The 18,809-nt window shown below is 33.7% G+C and overlaps 1 protein-coding gene across 1 annotated transcript in view; it reads left to right on the forward strand.

Moving 5' to 3' along the window:
* Positions 1–2,984: 2,984 nt before the first annotated feature.
* Positions 2,985–18,809, forward strand: part of LOC150098378 (venom protease-like) — a 30,725-nt gene continuing 14,900 nt past the window's right edge. The window contains exons 1-5 of the mRNA XM_090405195.1: positions 2,985–3,064; positions 7,551–7,625; positions 11,165–11,293; positions 13,438–13,511; positions 13,674–13,807. Of these exons, the coding sequence (XP_090261321.1) occupies positions 7,574–7,625; positions 11,165–11,293; positions 13,438–13,511; positions 13,674–13,807 (389 nt within the window). The 5' untranslated portion in view covers positions 2,985–3,064; positions 7,551–7,573. The remainder of the gene's footprint in view (positions 3,065–7,550; positions 7,626–11,164; positions 11,294–13,437; positions 13,512–13,673; positions 13,808–18,809) is intronic.

An 18,809-nucleotide genomic window follows, 5' to 3' on the forward strand; every position in this document is an offset into this window, starting at 1 on the left:
TAAGAGATATCATAATCGGATATATCAAGCAGCGGTTTACTTTATACAGACGATGTTATACCCATAAAAGCATCCGGCTCCACTGCTTAGTATTCTCATACCGGTTTACAAAAATTCTCCTACGTAATTCCACTCGACTAACTTGGCCATCAAGATTGTATTTAAAGATCCTATTTATACGACGGACAGCAAATTCCTGGATTAACTTGTGAAGGCTAGATTAGAATTAAACCTATCAATCAAATTTGTTTTCAGTCCAACGTAAAAATTTGAATGTCTGAAACCAGCATTAATCTATAAAATCTGCATTTTATAGAGATTAAGAAATATATGCGAATTATCCTCTTATAAGTATAAATTTAGGAGGGTTCGTAAAAATCTTCAATAATTTACAAAGGTTTTCTCTTCATTTCTATAATTATTCTTCTGACAGGCGACAATAATAGTAAATCGTTTCAAGAAAACTTTGACAAAATCACCCCCCACATCCACCCACATACACATTGTATTGCATAACGGCCCTCTACTTGATATTTCTTCATTTCACTTTATTTTTTTATCTTCCTGGAATTGTAAAATCACAAATGACACCAATCATGCAATAGTCAGCAATCCACAAAAATCCTCTTCGCCTTCCTTGAAAAGGAGTATTTTCAGTATTTTGCTGATACCAGAATATTAATTTTGCTATGATACTTCAAAAACTAACGAATTTCAACTGAAACTAACGAAATACATCCTGACAATAGATTATTACTATTTATTATCTTGATAACTGAAAGGTATAGCAATAAAATTCATTTTATTTTCTTTGAATTTTCAAAATTTTCTTTCTTATGCTAGATAAGCTAATCTGATATTAATTTTATTTCACTTTTTATAACACCTGTAGTTATCTTTCTGCGTAATAATAATGCATTTTTAATAATAATGAACAAATATCACACATTCTAATATCAATATACATGCATTATTAACGCTAGAAAAAGCTGCTTCGTATTATAATTTCAGTATCCATGGAAACGTTGATTACAACACGTTTAGCACGTTCCCCACATGGTCGATTACATTTGATACTTAAAATGTATTGGATGATTTTTGATAATAAAAATATATTTCATTGTAATGCATTTGCAGCATTCGCCAAATAGGAGACAGGTGATCTTCATTAAGTGGCATGCCAGTGTATTGAATAAGTTTAAAATTTAAAAAAGAACATTAAATAATGCTAAGCAATTAAGTATAGGATTTTGAATATTCATTTTCTTTTGCACTAATTTTTATGTGAGAAATATTACCGAAACAGCTGCTAGGCTTAACAGTTCTGTTTAATGTATCATAGTTTTTAAATTTTATTAATTAAAAAAAAAACGAAATATACTTCTTTTTTTTTTTCCCCGGGAAATAAGCAGATAGTTTATTTAATAATACGAGAGCAAGCACTGCCTGTCACCTTCGCCCAATCAAGCAATGACTCGATATCTTGTATAAAGTTGAAGGATTATTCATCATCCATTGACCACAAACTTTTGTATTTCTTTAAGTTACTCCAGACTTTGGAGTAACTAAATAAAAGATCAACGACTTTTATTTATTGGTTTTAATACATCCCGTGAATTAAAAAAAAAAAAACCATGTTACACTTACACGATGTATCCTTTTTTAGGATTTATCATTCACACAGTCCTTATAAGGACTGGCTTAAAGGGGCGAAGCAAGGATGCTTTTTATCTTCCCCGTTATCTCTAGAGGACAGTGTAAGGATAAGGTGCTATTGAGCTATATAAAGCTCTGATCATGGCAGGAGGATAACAGCAATAGCCATGCCTCAGTTAGAACTTCATTGCCATCCATTACCCTCCCATCCATTACCTACCCATTTTAGTCGCCTCGTACGACATGCATGGACTACACTGGGGCCATTCTTATCCCGGCCACCACACGGGTAATCATCCACACTTAAAGTTCTTAAAAGAACTGGGCGATGGACTGAGTCCTTGACTCTTTATCCCGTCATCTGAATGAAGAAAATCTGTGTGTGGATGGACTGTTGTTGAGCTAAAAAGCTCTAGTCATGGCTGGGTAACGGCAATAGCCGAGCCTCAGTTAAAACTTCATTGGCTACAGCATTGCCATTTGTTACCCTGGAAGTCCTAAAAAGGACTGCATAATCTTCATATAATCATCCACACAAACTGAATCCATAGAATAAATAGATCTGTTATCATTAATAAAATTAGGTTTATAGGCATTGTTTCTTAACTGTATTAAATTATATCAGATAATTTGTAAAGAATGATAAAATATGGTAGAAAATTTATGATTTTCTAATACTATTGAAAAAATTTCGAATTTATTTTAATTTCTCGAATTTTATGTAGAATTCAGTACTTCCCAACAGTTTTCAATAGATATGTCCATTTTTAAACATGTGCGTGACTTCAAAGGCGAGAATAGAAAAGTGTATATAGATAGAAAGACTGCAATTAGCAATAAATCTCTATGATTAAACTAATATTTGGCTACCACTGAGGAAAACTTGTTTTTTTTTTTTCTATTGTTGTTCAGTTTTGAGCATTTATTTAACTGATTCTTTCAACATTGTTTGGTGTCTAGATAAACGGTCGACTATTCATGTGAAGGAAGAAAAAAAAACATGTCAGAACAAAAATTTCTTTATTTATTTTAATAAACAGACTTTCAGTTATTGAGATTGTTTCTTGTCAGCCTTTCAAAAGATATCTTTAATATCTGCCACTTTATCAGTAAGACGACATTTTCTCTGAGGAAAAGGTGTGTGATGCCCCACACAAGTGATAACCAGACTTGGGACTAATGTGCGTCTTTCTTTCAATTCTTGTAACGCAGGAAATATTCTTCGTAGCAAGTGAGGAAGAAATCATGACGAGTTTCCTTCAGAGTTTATTCTCAGCTTGATTCGTCCTTCCATTCTAAGTACTTGTACTCCTCTCACGTTAGCCCTGAGGCGCCCTGTTGCAATATATTCCGAGAACGCAGAGGGAAACGAAGGGCAACAGTCATTTGCTAGTGTGAGAGCTGTCAGGTAAGTCAGAGAGTTTTGTTGCATTTCAGTTAATATACAGTAATTCTTAGTGTTTTCCTACTCTTTTAACAATGATTTGCATCTAAGTAATTGATTAACAAATTATTTCTTATAATGTCTAGAATAAAATAAGTGGAAGATTATTAATAAAATATTTACAAACAATTTTCGGGATATCAACATGCTAAATGTACTTTATGAAATAAGCACGTTAGATGGCGCCCGTGAAATACAGAACAAATCAGACGACAGATTTACGCTTAGTTTTGCAACATCGTTAAATTCATTTTCAAGATATTACGTATATTTAAATATTAACATTTTAAATCTAATCTTTTTACAATTAGTAACCAAATTATTATTTCCTGTACAAATTATTTCATATAATGTCTAGAATAAATAAGTGGAAGATTATTAATAGAATATTTACATACAATATTCGCAATGTCGACATGCTAAATGTACTTTATGCTCTGATCGTTAGATGGCGCCGTGAAATACTAAACAAATCAGACGACAGATTTACGCTTAGTTTTGCAACATCGTTAAAATATTAAAATATCGGAATAATTACTATAGAAGTTATTTCTTAATATTCAAGATATTATGTATATTTAAATATTAGCATCTTAAATCTACTCTTTTTTACAATTAGTACGCCAGATGGCGCCTCTGAAAGACAAAACCAAATAGGATGACAGATTTACGATTGGCTTCGGAACACAGTTAAATAAACAATTAATAATTTCAGAAAATAATCACTGCAGAAAATAGTACTTTATTTTAAGGATATTAAGTATATTTAAACTCAGTGTCATAATTATTAATCACGCTTGTAATTTAAAGTTGATGACAAACGTGATTTCGATGTATAAACTATTGCAAGTCTTAGTCGTAAATATATGCAATGTTAAGTGAGTCATAAGCACACATCTTTTATTCTGGATATCTTTTGTATGCTTCTGAAAGTGTACAACAATAGTATACTTTATTACATTATTTGGATACAACAGTTTACGATAGTATACATTTAAGAAGTACTTAAAAGTACTTCTGTGAACTTACATTAGATTAAAATTTAAGTTAGATTACTTTCCAAATTTTTCAGGAATGTTTATATATAAAATTATATTTTTATTTATTTATTTTTAATGATAACCCACATCAAAAATAGATCACGTTCGTGTGTGTGTGAGATCTGGTTTCTAAAACAGAGTTCGTAAATTATTGAACTTACCAACGACACTAATGCGCTATTTTTTTTTATCTTCCTTCCATCTTTCTTTCTTTCTTTTTTTTTTTTATTGTAAATTTTGTAATTCTACACTACATCATTGCTTTTCAAAAATACAGTCGGATTACATCAAGACCTAAAAAAAAAGTTAGATATTATTTATCTTTCTAATTAGTTTCCTTAACATCCACCACTTTTTTTATATTAGCTAAGAATTTCTGCAGGGTATATACGCTGCTTGGAAAGAAGTAACGGACATCCCCATGAGCAAGGTACATCGTGCCATATAACAAGTGATGTATTTGTAGTCAGTAAATAACTAACATCAAACACCTGATTCTGTATGATTTTGCCATTGATGCCATTTTTTTATTTCCTTAATATTTCTTGGAAATCTTAGTTATGGTCTCTAAGCTCTGATCAATTGCTTTATTTTTAACCAAACTCAGATCTGTAACTTCAGATGTTTGAACACTGTCTTGTATACAGCTAGTTTAGTGTTCTGGCTAATTTCTCTCTTATTCCATATAAATTTATTCAAAATTCTATAAGTTTTCCACTCAGAATGCAGCTGAAGTTTTCTAGTTCTTTCCTGGCTATTTTCTGGTTCTTTTAATTGGTGATTTTCATGCCAAATTTGTTACAGCTGTTATTCAATTCATTTAGAGAATCCCGGAGACTTGTTTTCAATGTGTTTAGGAATACAATATCTTCTACAAAAACCAAGAGCTAAATTTGATTTCTTCTATTCTAATATCATAATGCGATCCATAGAGATGATGAATAACAGTTGACAACCTTTGGAACAGTCTTCCCCACTGCCTTTCCCAAAGATTACAACATTCAGCTGTTCAAGAAAAATGTGAACAGATCCCTTTCTTCTATATCTCTTGCCCACACCCGGCACTAGTGTGCTATGGGTTGTGTGGCCTTTCGTGTGTTGACCAGATACAGTACGTATAAAAAAACCACAATGTGCATTCTTGTCTTATTCCTGCTTTTACATCAAACCACCTTCCTATATTTCCTTTAGTTCTAACTGCTGACTTACAATTTAAATATAGACTATCTGCTGCCTAGTATAATGTTCCATTCACCTCATAAACCGTAGTGTTTTGAAAAGTTTTCACCGGACACCCTTTTGTATGTCTTTTCCAAATCTACAAATCTTAAGTACAGATCCTTGTCATATTCCCACGATTTCTCAGCTATTTGTAGTAAAGTGAAAATGTGATCCTGATACTCTATTTGGTCTGAATCCAGCTTGTTCTTCCCCACTTTGTCTTCCATAATTTTGCTCAACCTTTTTTCAAAGAATGAGACAACAATTTATTGCTTATTGTTATTGCTTCAGGATTACAACAATCAAACTCATTGTCGATCAAGCCCGGAACTCGGGGGGGGGTGCCGTAGGCGCCAGGGGGGGGGGAGAGTCATCCCACTAGTATTGTTACATATGAACAGTATACTGCATAGATTCTCCCATTACTATCAGAGTTAAGGATGCTTGGAACCTTTTTTAAGCATCTTAATATCAATCATCTCGAGTAAGAAATAAAGTTTTATACGATTGCTTACATTTGATGACTGTTTTTGACAAATCAGTTGAAAGTTCAACTGAAATGTTTATTGTTGGGGTGGGGTGGGCTTAGAGTGACTTAAAAAAGTTCTGTTTGGTTTTTAGAACTGTTCTTTCCTACTCTCTAACCCTTAGCCTATCTCCCCACAGCATTTGTGCTACTTTACTAGCGACCAACTACCTTTCGAGAGTGTAAGTTGCATAAAATAAAACTGTATTACTTATTGTATATGCTATATAAAATAAATAAAAAACTAAATTTATTATAATAGAAAGCTTAAAGGATTCCATGACTTTTTAGCCCGCTTTCTACAGTTCTTTCTACGTGCTTGATGAAAATTTCTAAGATTATCTGCTTGATGAAAGGCATTAGACTTTCATCAAGCAGATAATAGGGATCGTAACGAATTTATATGAGTCATCAGTGAAGGCTGTATTGGTACTTCATCTTTGTATTTTAAACCTTCAGTATCTCATCATATGCCGTGTAGTCTTTGAGTGTGATTCAACAATGTGTACACTGTGGAAAGTAAATTCCCTGAAGTGAATTCAAATCAGTATCTAAATTCTGCCCAAAAGCGTTTAAAAGGTCAAGCGTTTAATCTCATATGAAAGTGAAGGATACTTTCAAAATGCTATGTTAAAAACCCCATGAATAACAAGATGTTGTGTCACATAGATCGATATTTAATGGATAATTGTAGAACAAAAATACAGCACCAAAAAAAAGTGCGATCATCCTTGCTGCAAATGAGGACTTTATGTACACATGCTGCACATATCATAGCTTGTCAGGGTAAACAAAGAAGAGTAAAGAACACTATAAGAGGGGGCCTTATCAGAGTCGCCTAAACCCAGTTCTGAAACAGGAACATAATCACCGGCAAATACAACCTTCCAATCAGTATAGCTACACCTATGCTCCCTAGTACATATTTCCTGTAAATCCTGACTAAGCCTTACTAAATTGTGTAGAAAATTTCATATAGGATTGAACTTTTATTCTCAAATCCTTTTGATCTTGTACCGTTTTGATTTTTTTGCTACGTAGATGAAACACTTTATATTTTCAATGTGTCAAATGTTAATTGATACTTCTCACACCATAGCAATATCGTATTTAAATCAGCCCGAAGCAATAGCCTTTGATCCCCGTTGTTAAGTAAACTACCCTACACCCTTTGACGTCATTTGCAAATTTAGACATTAAACTTTTAACCCTTATTTTAACTCATTAGTTTCGCCTGTCAGTAATATTTTTAAGTTTCCTCTAAAACAGTGTTTCTCAACGTGGGGCAATTTGAATATTTTGGGGAGCAATTAGAAAATGTACATGTACATATTTATGTTATGCTTTTTCAAAATTTGGCTGACTATTATGCTAGAGGGGGGCATCAAAATATTTGAGACGTTGAGGTGGGGCGTGATCCAAAAAAGGTTGAGAAATACTGCTCTAAAACTACTTACGCCTCTCAAGTTTTTGGTGCATAGAATTTCATACTTCCCTGACAAAATATTTAAATCTAAATAATGTATTACTTTCCTGTCTCCTCATTAAGATATGCTTAACTAGTAATGCATAAAAACATTTTATCAGTTGCTTTGCTGTTTTTCTTTATATATTTATTGAAATCCAGTGAGATTTACACGAACGTCATGTTTACACCACGTAGGAAACTTCAACAGTGGATTAACCATGCTCGTAAGAAGTTTATTAAGATGGGTATTCTTAAGTTACTGTATAGCAGGTAAGTATTTGTGTTTTTCTATGCAGTATATATATATATATATATATATATTTAAATCATAATTTTACTGACTAGGAACACCGAGATAATATAAATAAAAGCTTTAATTAAACTCAACTAGTTTCGTAGTAACGCCGACTTCTTCAGGTGTATAAATTACATAAAAACTGGAAAAAATAGCAAGATAAAACATAGACTTCTCATATAAATAAACAAGTTAGGAATAACAACAGTCAAATTTGAACTGGTGTTCGCGTGGTTGGTCTAGCGTGAGGCGTTAGCGAGTGGCAACTACCTCGAGAGCTCCAGAACTGAATCACTGCGTTGTGTGAGTCATGGAAGCTATAGCTTAGATTACTGTTCATGTGTGAGGGATCCAGAACTATTTCTTTTGATTCTAAGATGCGTCTTTCTAGTTCGTCAGCGCATTTATGGATATTAGTAGTAAGATTCCAGTCTATCTGGTGTTGACGCTCTTCTAAATTAGAGTCGACAGTTTTATATATAATGGAAAGAATCACTAATCATACCGATATATAAAAATGAAACAAGAGTGAAATGGGAAAAATTATAAAGAGATCATTTCTGTTTACAAGTTAGAAATTTTTATATGACATGATACTGAAGAAAATCTTATCGTTTGGTGAAGAAAACACAGGTGAATTTCGAGGTAGCATTCAAAGAAATAAACCCACCACATTTGCCATGATGATTATTAAGAAAAAAAATTAGGAGAACATTTAGATTATAATCAGCTTTTCTATTCTATTTATAGATTAATAAATATCATTCAGGGAGGCATTGGGGAGTATTAACAGTGTCAGAGATTGTGCTATTTTGTCGTAGGATGGCACTGTGAGAGGAAATGTCTAAAATTTTCTTGTTCAGAGTAAAACAAAATACCGGAAATCTGCACACATCGGGTAAAAAATCCTCATATGAAAACATGGATTCATGCCTATAGCAGTAATATGTAGTTTCGACTAATTTTCGAGTTTAAACACAAGCATGCTATAAACTTGAGCAAGTCGTGCTTATTTCACCATTTTTCGTTGGTTAGTTCGTAATTTCAGATACCGGTAGCAACAGAACACAGCAGTACAATGCATACATGAATTTAATATTGCAATGTCCATGGATACCGATAGATGGCGCTGGATTCGCTTAATTGATGAATATCATGAAAATTTTAAAATATTTTTCATATTTTCCACTTAAAGTTTACACCATTGTCCTATTAATGCAACACATGTACTGTACTACAGTAAAAAAAAAAAAATTGTAGTGATCTGAACAGTAGTCCTTCAAATGAATTCAAAATATTACATAAAATAATAAATTTAGTCGAAATTTGCACAACAGCAGAAGCATGCTATTAGCTAATGGAATTAGACATGAAACGTTTGGTACTCTAGCGGATTGAAGCATGGAAATGTCCTTTCGCCCATCCTGTTTAGTGTTCAGAGAAATATGTAAGAATAAACAAGAAATAGAACAAGCATACAAAATATATCTATTACAAAATTAAGACAGTATTAGAAGATTATATTAATCATAATTAACAGTTTATCTAAAAGAAGCCCGGGTTAAACAATTAAAGTTTAACAATTAAGTTAAACAGTGGATAGAACATTATAAGAATTTATAGTATGAACCAATTTTAATAAAAAAATACTATGAAGAAATCAGCACTGATATAGAACCAATAAAATTGGAAGAAATAAAAGAAGCAATAACGATATATAAAAAAACAGACAATCAACCTGATTAGATGGTCAAAATACTAAGCGTGAGATTAACTAATGTCATGATTACAAAATACACCACTGTACATATTTAATATCTGCAGTATTACATCAGACAATGAGAAAGGTCTGCATGTAGGGGTGGGGAGTGACGAAGGATCAATCGACCTTGAGATGCGGTGATTGATTCATTCCATCCAATACCCTTGGAGGGTAATGGATGGCAATGCTGTAGCCAATGAAGTTCTAATTGAGGCTCGGCTATTGCTGTTACCCTCCTGCCATGATCAGAGCTTTAATAGCTGAATAACACCTTATCCATACACTGTCCTCTACAGATAACGGGGAAGATGAAAAGCATTCTTGCTTCGCCCCTTTAAGCCAGTCCTTATAAGGACTATAAGGTCTGCATGTAATCAATGCAAGTTAAAATCAACGGTTCTACATCGTCCCAGCGCCATATCTCTGCTGGAGTGCCGCAGGGATCTCTACTGGCTCCATTGCTGTTTTCTGTATACATGTGAGACATCCCACACAATCCGATAACTTCCATTTTGGCCGTGCATGCGGACGACACGGCCATACTAACCAGATCTCTCCGACCCCACTTCGTTACCAGAAAGCTTCAAGAAAACCTTCCAAAGCTGGATGGTTGGTTCTCCAAGTCGAGATTGGAAGTCAACCCCCAGAAAAGCTCAGTCGTTCTTTTCTCAAAAAGGCCAATGTCTCCTGCAGGAGATGTGTTACTATTCAATACTAAAATTCCCTGGCAGACAGAAACAAATTACTTGGGTGTAATTCTCGACAAAAAGCTATCTTTCAACAAACACATCAAATCTGCGTGCACAAAGGCATCTGAAGCCATAGCTCACATCTATCCGCTAATTAATAGAAATAGCAAGCTCAGCAACAGAATCAAATTGCAGCTATACCAGATGTCGATTCGTCCTATAATCACCTATGCCTCTCCGGCCTGGAGCCACACCTCTAATGCTAACATTATCAAAATACAGCGAATGCAGAACAAGTGCTTGAGAATGATTCTGAACACCCCGTGGTATGTTAGAAACAATCAACTCCACAGAGACACAAATATTCCCTATATTTTCTCTTTTCTGCAATCCTTAGCATCCAAGATTTTCCTAAAGACGTCCACACACCCCAACGATTTGGTTCAGCAAGCTGCAGCATACAAGGCAACGGACATATTCAAACATAGAAGACCAAAAGCTATATTAGCCTCCTATAACGATGCATAATCTCCATGCCCATTCAGGGCAAGCAAAACTGCTCGTAAATTTTACCCTCACTGTAACCACAACAGATAGCGGGGAATATGAAAAGCATCTGGCTTCACCCTTAAAGACATAAATGTCAATTGTCAATTGTCATCTGCATGTATGTAGATTAATTTTAAGGTGCAACGACTGGTGAATATTGAGGTAAATTTTTATGTAATAATAATATTATTATTTGAAATATCTCTTATTCTAAGAAATGTTCTAAAAATTTTAAACTTTAAATTTAAAAATTATTATTATGTTTTTTTTTATTTCATGTTTATTAATAATAATTTACGTTATATTTTTAAATATTTTATTTTAAGTATCATTTAATTAATTTTAATTCGGTAATATAGGGTTTATATTTGCCAATTAACTAAACATTCACAATATTTTTCATCTCCTATGTTAGGCAGGAAAATCTCCACTATCGCTCTCTCTCTTTACCCACCTTCTAGTTCTGTAAATATATCCAAGAACTTTATATAAGCGGAGTTATTTTTTCTTTCAGTGAATGTGGACGCTTTTCATCTACACGATCCTGACCCAAGTATTTCGGACGTTGACGGCATTAATGATTTGCAAGTACCAAACAACTTTTCCCACCATCGCATACGAAAAAGACAAGTATGGACTGGAGGTAATGAACACTACTTTAATAATTTAGATAAAATTAGGATTATTTTTAACAGTGCAGTGAAGAACAGTTAAAATTATTTCAGTTTTATTGAGTTTTAAAACGAAGTTCATAAATAAGATTAATCATTAGCTTCGAAATAATATTTTAATGCAACAATATATTTAGAAATACAAAGGATGAGAGTACCAGATTAATGGCTTCCAATTCCTGAAAAAAGTGATCATTGGCACACGCAGGAAGATTTTTTCTACCTCTAAGATGGAACTCGAGTTTAAAAAAAAAAAAAAAAAAACACGACTTTAGAACGACACATACGCAGGCATTGATTGCATTCCTAGTCAGGATCAGGAACTTAAGTTAATTACCATGATACGCAAAAGTGAAGATAGAGAGGCCTACCAATAATATCTAAAAGTTAAGGGATGGGGAAATCGAGCCAACTCAATTAAAAATAAAAGGCTTTAAAATAGAATTTTGTTTTATTATTTAAAAATGAAAAGGTATTTCTTATTTCCCGAGTTTTAGAAGGCGCTTATCTATAAATTACAAACTGCTTTAGCAGTTATAAATTGTGGCCTATTCTCATAAATATATATTAAATTAAGATAATGACAACAAAAATTTTATCGATGAGTCTAAATATAAATGTTAGCATCATCATCATCATCATCATCATGCGTATCAAGGATTTAGGCCTAGCATGGCCTGTTCCGGCTTTAGAAGTCATTGTTTAAGAGGACGTCCTGCTTTTCTTTTTCCTAATGGCTTGTACTTTAAGGCTTGTTTTGGTAATCTTTCGGTTTTCATTCTTTGAACGTGTTCCATCCATTTATTTTTATATTTTTTAATGTTTTCTATTACTGATTCTTGGTTTAATTCTTTCATAATTTCTTCGTTTCTTTTGAGATCAAAAAGAGTATACTTTGCAGTTTTCCTCATACACTGAATTTCAGCTGTTATTAATCTTTGTTTGTCTTTTTGTTTTATTGTCCAGATTTCGCTTCCATACATTAAGACCGGTAGGGCTAATGTATTGTATACTTTTAGCCTGGTTTGTTTTTGAACCAGGTTTGGTTTAAATATAGAGTTAATTACACCTGTTATTTTTAAATATTTTATAATTTTTAGGTTTATATCTTTTTAATTTTCATATGTGATCATACATCCTAGGTAGTTAAATGAATTCACCTGTTCTAAGATCTTGTTATCTATTTCTATTTTAGTTCTTGCTGGATCTTGTCCTTTAAAGGCCATAGTTTTTGATTTTTCCGTTTGATATTATCATACCGTAATCTTTGTATATCTCATTTAGATCTAAAATAGCTTTCTGTAAGTTATCTTCAGAATTTGTAATTATTATTTGGTCATCAGCAAAGAGGAGAGTGTTTAAGTAAACTGTAGGAGAAAGTTTAATTCCTTGATGTAAATGTTTACTCCATATTATTATTATTTCATTTAAGTAGATATTAAAAACAGTTGCTGAGAGGGATGTCCCCTCTCAGCAACTGTTTTTTTACTGTATGCGTGTTGGAACATGCTATTTGTTGCTATCAGTTCTGTGGTATCACATGACCCAAAATAAACTAAAATGAAACTTTGAAAATCAACAATACAAATCATGATAAGGTGTAAAATCTTTTGATTTATCAATGCAAATTGCTATGTAAAGAAATAATGAATATTTTATATCAAATAAATAAAAACTTTTACTTTTGAAACTAGAAGAAAAAAAAATTGAATAAAATAAAAATAAAAAAAAAGCGCAAAAATCCATTATAGTTGCATTACTGGTTTTATTGCTACTATTTTACATGCAATGATATTAAAAGCTAATTTTAGTTAGCAAAGTCCTGATTTGATTGTTGCAGAGAGAAAATTGACACGTGTCTTGCCTGGTTCGTTTTACTTTATTTTATTTTATTTTATTATTATTATTATTTTTTTTTGATATAGAGCAAAGCTGAAATCTATTAATATATTTAAAAAATGTAACATTTAAAATTGCAAACTGAATTTTCAATCTCTTCACTTCATAGCTTTATTATTGTACGAGTTTTTGTTATATTTCAATTTCCTGTTTCAATTCATCCTATTCATATATTAGAATAAATATTTTTGCCTCACATCTCTATGCTTTCTTTCAGAATGTGGAGTGTCTTTTAATCCAGGATTTATTGGTTTTGGATCACCTGCCCCAAACCGAAAGTATCCATGGATAGTAAGTGTATCCAATATTTATTATTATTATTATTATTATTATTATTATTATTGTTATTGTTATTTATTTATTTTTTTCCTTTTAAAGAACGGCATTGCAAAATAGTCGTAAATTAATAACGTCTGATATTTGGAAATCTCTCACGAGTTCTCTATTTTATAGGTGGGGCTGTATCAGGTGATTCGTCCTCATAATCTACAGCAGACTCTGTTCTTTCAATGCGGAGGATCCCTGATTTCCTCGCGTCATGTTCTTACAGCAGCCCATTGCGTCATCAATCTTAACAATAATATCATGTAAGTGCACAGTTGTTAGTATCATTATAAATACAAGTAGGTCTGACAGTCAGAATAAAAATTTAACCGGTCTTGAAAAAATACAATTTTTTTTATTAGTATATTTTCAAGTAGTTTGCGATTTGGGATGAAAAATCTGAGTTTCCGGGTTTGAGAAACACCTGGCTACCTCCGCATCAGGGGCGGCTCGTGCATAGTCACTACGGAACTGCAGCACCCCCTCCAATTGTTCTCGATGTATAAAAATATTTATTAATTTATTTTTATATTTGTTTGTAATATTTAATTTTATCATCAAGAATCCTATACAATTCTCTTATTTTGTATAAAAAATAATAAAAATCCATCTTGTAGCACTTAGGAGGGCGAAGGACGCTAGCAGCACTGTGTTTACCACAGTGTCATATTGCTACGCGCGCAAGCATATGCACGTCATAGTGAGATGCGAGCTATTAGCGTAATGAGGCGCTGTCCGTCGCGCAGTTCCACTGTTGTTTATATGCAGTTTGCGCCAGTAGTAGAGTGTTCGTAGTGCTTATCGTGTTTACTCCGTCTCTTTAAATATTTGGACATTACAATTAAATCCTTTAATCGTAATGTCCAAAAATTGTAAATCCCTTCCTTTAATTGTAATTAAAGCAATGGATTTCATTTTTAAGTAATTTTGAATTATACCAAACTATAATTTTATCGATAACAAACAATGTTTTTTAATGTTTAATTTTTTTTTTTTAATTTTTACATAATTTTGATATTTTATCCAAACACGTATACTTACAGTGTGTGTATGTATATTTCGAAAGTTGCAGCACCCCCACGATTTCAAGCCACGAGCCGCCACTGCTCCGCATGTGATCAGCTGACTACCTTCAATTGAAAAAGTTCATATAAAGATTTTTCTCGTCCACCACCGAGAATCGAAATTAAGGGCACAATATACTGCTGTTCTTCGAACTGCGCTATAGAGGTGCTGCTATTATATTTACATATTGTTAAATGTAAAATAATTTATATAAATAAAATTAAAAATTTTATTCGGTCTATATAAAACAGAAATAATAAAAAATTAAAATATATAAGAATTTAAAACACTAATATATATATATATAGAAATTTTTTTTACCTGGGTATAATATATGTTAAAGATGCTAAGCAATTTTAAACCTGGTTTTACTCCATTTCCCAAGTAAGCAAACAGACAAATAAGTCAAGTTTGCGCCTGCACGTAGTGCAAGTCTAGGTGACCCGCAAAGTAGTGCAAGGCAAGTCTAGGCACTAAGTGCAGGCGCACACTTGACTTATTTGTCTGTTTGCTTACTTGGGAAATGGAGTAAAACCAGGTTTAAAATTGCTTATCATCTTTAACATATATTATACCCAAGGTAAAAAACTTTCTACATCTATCTCTCATCCTGAGATTTTTATTTAATAAGGTCAAAGCACCTTTTGGTAACTTGTTTTGGTAAAATACTTATAAGCTCTGTATTACTTAAAACTTAGTATTTCTAAGCCTGGCTCCCACTGATGAGACCCCGATAGGGGTCGGAACTGGTGGGGGCTGCTGGCCTTGAGAGGCTCTGCTTGGGGATAGGTTTTTGCCTGTCTCTGAGTAGGGCCACCGCTGAGATTATGACTCTGGTGGGGTGAGCCTGCCACTGGGTAGAGCCAACGCTGAGAAGTTCTTCTCGGTGATGGGGTGAGCCTGTCACTGAGTTGAATTGGACGGTCTTTCGGCCACTATGGAGTGGTCTAGGGATCGTCCTAATTTTTAGAAAGGTCTTTACTTAAATACGCCTCAATAAAGGTCGAAATCGGTCTGGGTAGTGGCCCCTTGTCTTTAATACAAAGCATCATACATCTCTTCAAGGAGATGGGCTTTGCATTATGGGTAAATATTAAGAAGAATAGTGATGAGAGCTTATTCCACCTTTACCACGAGTTGCCTAAGACTTGCATTACGTATGGGTCAGTTAGACTGGCACTACTTGCAGGAGCAAGCTTGACTTGCTTGTCTGTTTGCTTACTTGGGAAATGGAGTAAAACCAGGTTTAAATAGCTTGGCATTATATATATATATATATATATATAATGCGATATTCAATTGCGATATTCAATGCGATATTCGTTCTATATATATATATATATATAATGCGATATTCAATTGCGATATTCAATGCGATATTCGTTCTATATATATATATATACATATATATATATATATATATTTTTTTTTTATATATATATATATATTATATATGAATAAAGCTCTGTCTGATCACTATTCTTATTATTTTTCCTCTAATGTAAAGCACATCCCCTTCGGAGATGTATGATGCGAAACATTAAAGACAATTAATTAAAAGAAGCACACGTATTAACCACAGTGAAAATTATTTAATTGTAAATATTTCATCCTTCGGACATCATAAATACAGTAGTTTTAAACAATAATAGGAACAACATACAGTTAGGGCGCATGATTACAATAGAATCTCATTAAACGTGCATAACGTGCTATAAAAAAAAATTAACACAATTTTGTATGACAAAATGAGATGAATGAGTTTAATGAGATTCTATTGTAATCATGCGCCCTAACTGTATGTTGTTCCTATTATTGTTTAAACTACTGTACTGATGATGTCCAAAGATACTTAGGATGAATTTACAATTAAATAATTTTCACTGTGGTTAATACGTGTGTTTCTTTTAATTATGATCGCACCACAGGTTTCGTTATTTATTAAAGGCAATGGTCACTACCCATACCGGTTTCGACTTTTGTTGGGGTCTCGTCAATAGTGATCACAGCTTTATCCACCTTTACCACGAGTTGCCTCAACTTGCACTACCTTAGGGAGGATCAGTTACCTTAGACTTGCAGGCGCAAACTTGACTTTCTTGTCTGCTTGCTTTCTTGGGAAATAGGACCAAGTTCATATAAAATTACTTGGTATCTTGAACACACACACACACACACACACACACACATATATATATATATATATATATATATATATATATATCATAAGTTATTGAGACACCAGAAAATTATTTACATATTTTTAATTTATAACTAAATAAGTAATGGATTTATGCTATTCCCAGAAGAGATAATGGGAACTGATTAGAGCCAAAAACAAGGCCAGAAAGCGATATCACAACACCAGAGCCCCGCAGGACAAAGCAACCTTAAACACTTTGAACAGACAGGTTCGAGAAGCCCTCCAGGTCCACAGAAACTCCAAATGGGAAACCAAACTGAAAGAAATCAACCCAGAAGATAACTCCATGTGGAAGTTTGTAAAATCTCTTCGTACCAAAAGACAACCACTTCCCCCTTTAAAGACCAATCTTGGAGTTGCACACACAGATGAAGAAAAAGCAGAAGCCCTAATTGACAATCTGGAAAATCAATGCAGCCCATCTTATGCAAACTTAAATATCAATCTTATTTACAAAGTCCATCGTAAAGTTAGAAATGCACTAAGTCAGCTTAAGGATGATTCAGAAACCATCATCCCCACATCTCCAACAGAAATAATAAATATCATTTCCCATCTGAAGAATAAAAAGGCCCCCGGCCCTGACGGCATTACCAATAGAATAATAAAGCTACTCCCACGGAAAGCCATAATTCATCTAGTTAATATTACCAATTCCATCTTAAGATTCCAATACTTTCCCTCTGATTGGAAAGTCGCGGACATTATACCTCTGAAAAAACCTGGTAATAACCCACAACTTCCCCAAAGCTACAGGCCCATCAGTCTTCTTTCCTGTCTTGGCAAAGTGACAGAAAAGATCATCCTATCAAGACTGCAAACAGCAGTGGACCAACAGAAAATAATCCCAAATGAACAATTTGGGTTTCGCAAAGCTCACAACACGGTGCAACAAATTCACCGACTAACAGAACATATCACTCATGGTTTTAACTGGCACCTTCATACTGCTGCTGTATTTTTGGATGTTGCCAAGGCTTTTGATAAGGTCTGGCATCAAGGCCTTATCTTCAAACTAATTGAAAACAATATCCCAATTAAACTAGTGAAACTCATATATTCATATATCAATGAAAGATACATGCAAGTAAAACTCAACGGAATTGTTTCTTCAAGGCGCAGAATCCAGGCGGGAGTACCTCAAGGTTCTCTTCTGGCCCCAATACTTTTCACAACTTACATGGCAGATGTTCCTCTCAACCCAAAAACTACTACGGCTCTTTATGCCGACGATACCGCTATTCTGGCCAGATCGCTCAGCCCTCACCTAGCAATCACTAGACTCCAAGGAAGTATCAATGAGCTAGCAAACTGGTTCACCAACTGGAGAATTCAAGTAAACCCCCTCAAAAGCTCAGCCATGATGTTTTCAAGAAGAAAGATCTGCAACAAAGAAGACATCCTGCTCTCTGGTCAAAAGATCCCATGGCATTCAGAGACCAAATATCTTGGAGTATTGATGGATAAGAAACTCCTTTTCAACAAACACATCAATCTCGTTTGTTCCAAATCTTCCAAAGTCATAGCTCAGCTCTACCCATTGATCAACCGCAAGAGCAAATTGAACCTACATAATAAATTGCTTCTTTACCGGATGGTAATACGTCCAGTCATCACCTACGCCTCACCAGCATGGAGTCACACTTCAAGATCAAACATTTCAAAATTGCAGAGAATCCAAAATAAATGCCTTAGGATGATCCTGGATGCACCGTGGTTCGTCAGAAATTCACAGATTCACCGAGAAACCGGCATTCCATACATCTCCTCCCTTCTTCGTGATCTTGCAGAAAAATTCTTCGTGAAGTCAAGTTCACATTCAAACCCACTAATCGTGCAAGCTGTCAATTACAATGAGACTGATTACTACAAACACAAAAGACCGAAGGCTATTCTTCTCTCAACTGATCATAGCTAACACTACTGCCCTCAGAGGGCGAGCTTAATTGCTCACAAATCTCCCATTCCCAAATAACTCTCATTACAGATAAAGGGGA

The sequence above is a fragment of the Typopeltis vanoorti genome, chromosome 15 (assembly GCF_054136105.1).
Source record: "Typopeltis vanoorti isolate ZY-2024b chromosome 15, IOZ_Tvanoo_1.0, whole genome shotgun sequence".
Taxonomy (NCBI): Eukaryota; Metazoa; Arthropoda; class Arachnida; order Uropygi; family Thelyphonidae; genus Typopeltis; species Typopeltis vanoorti.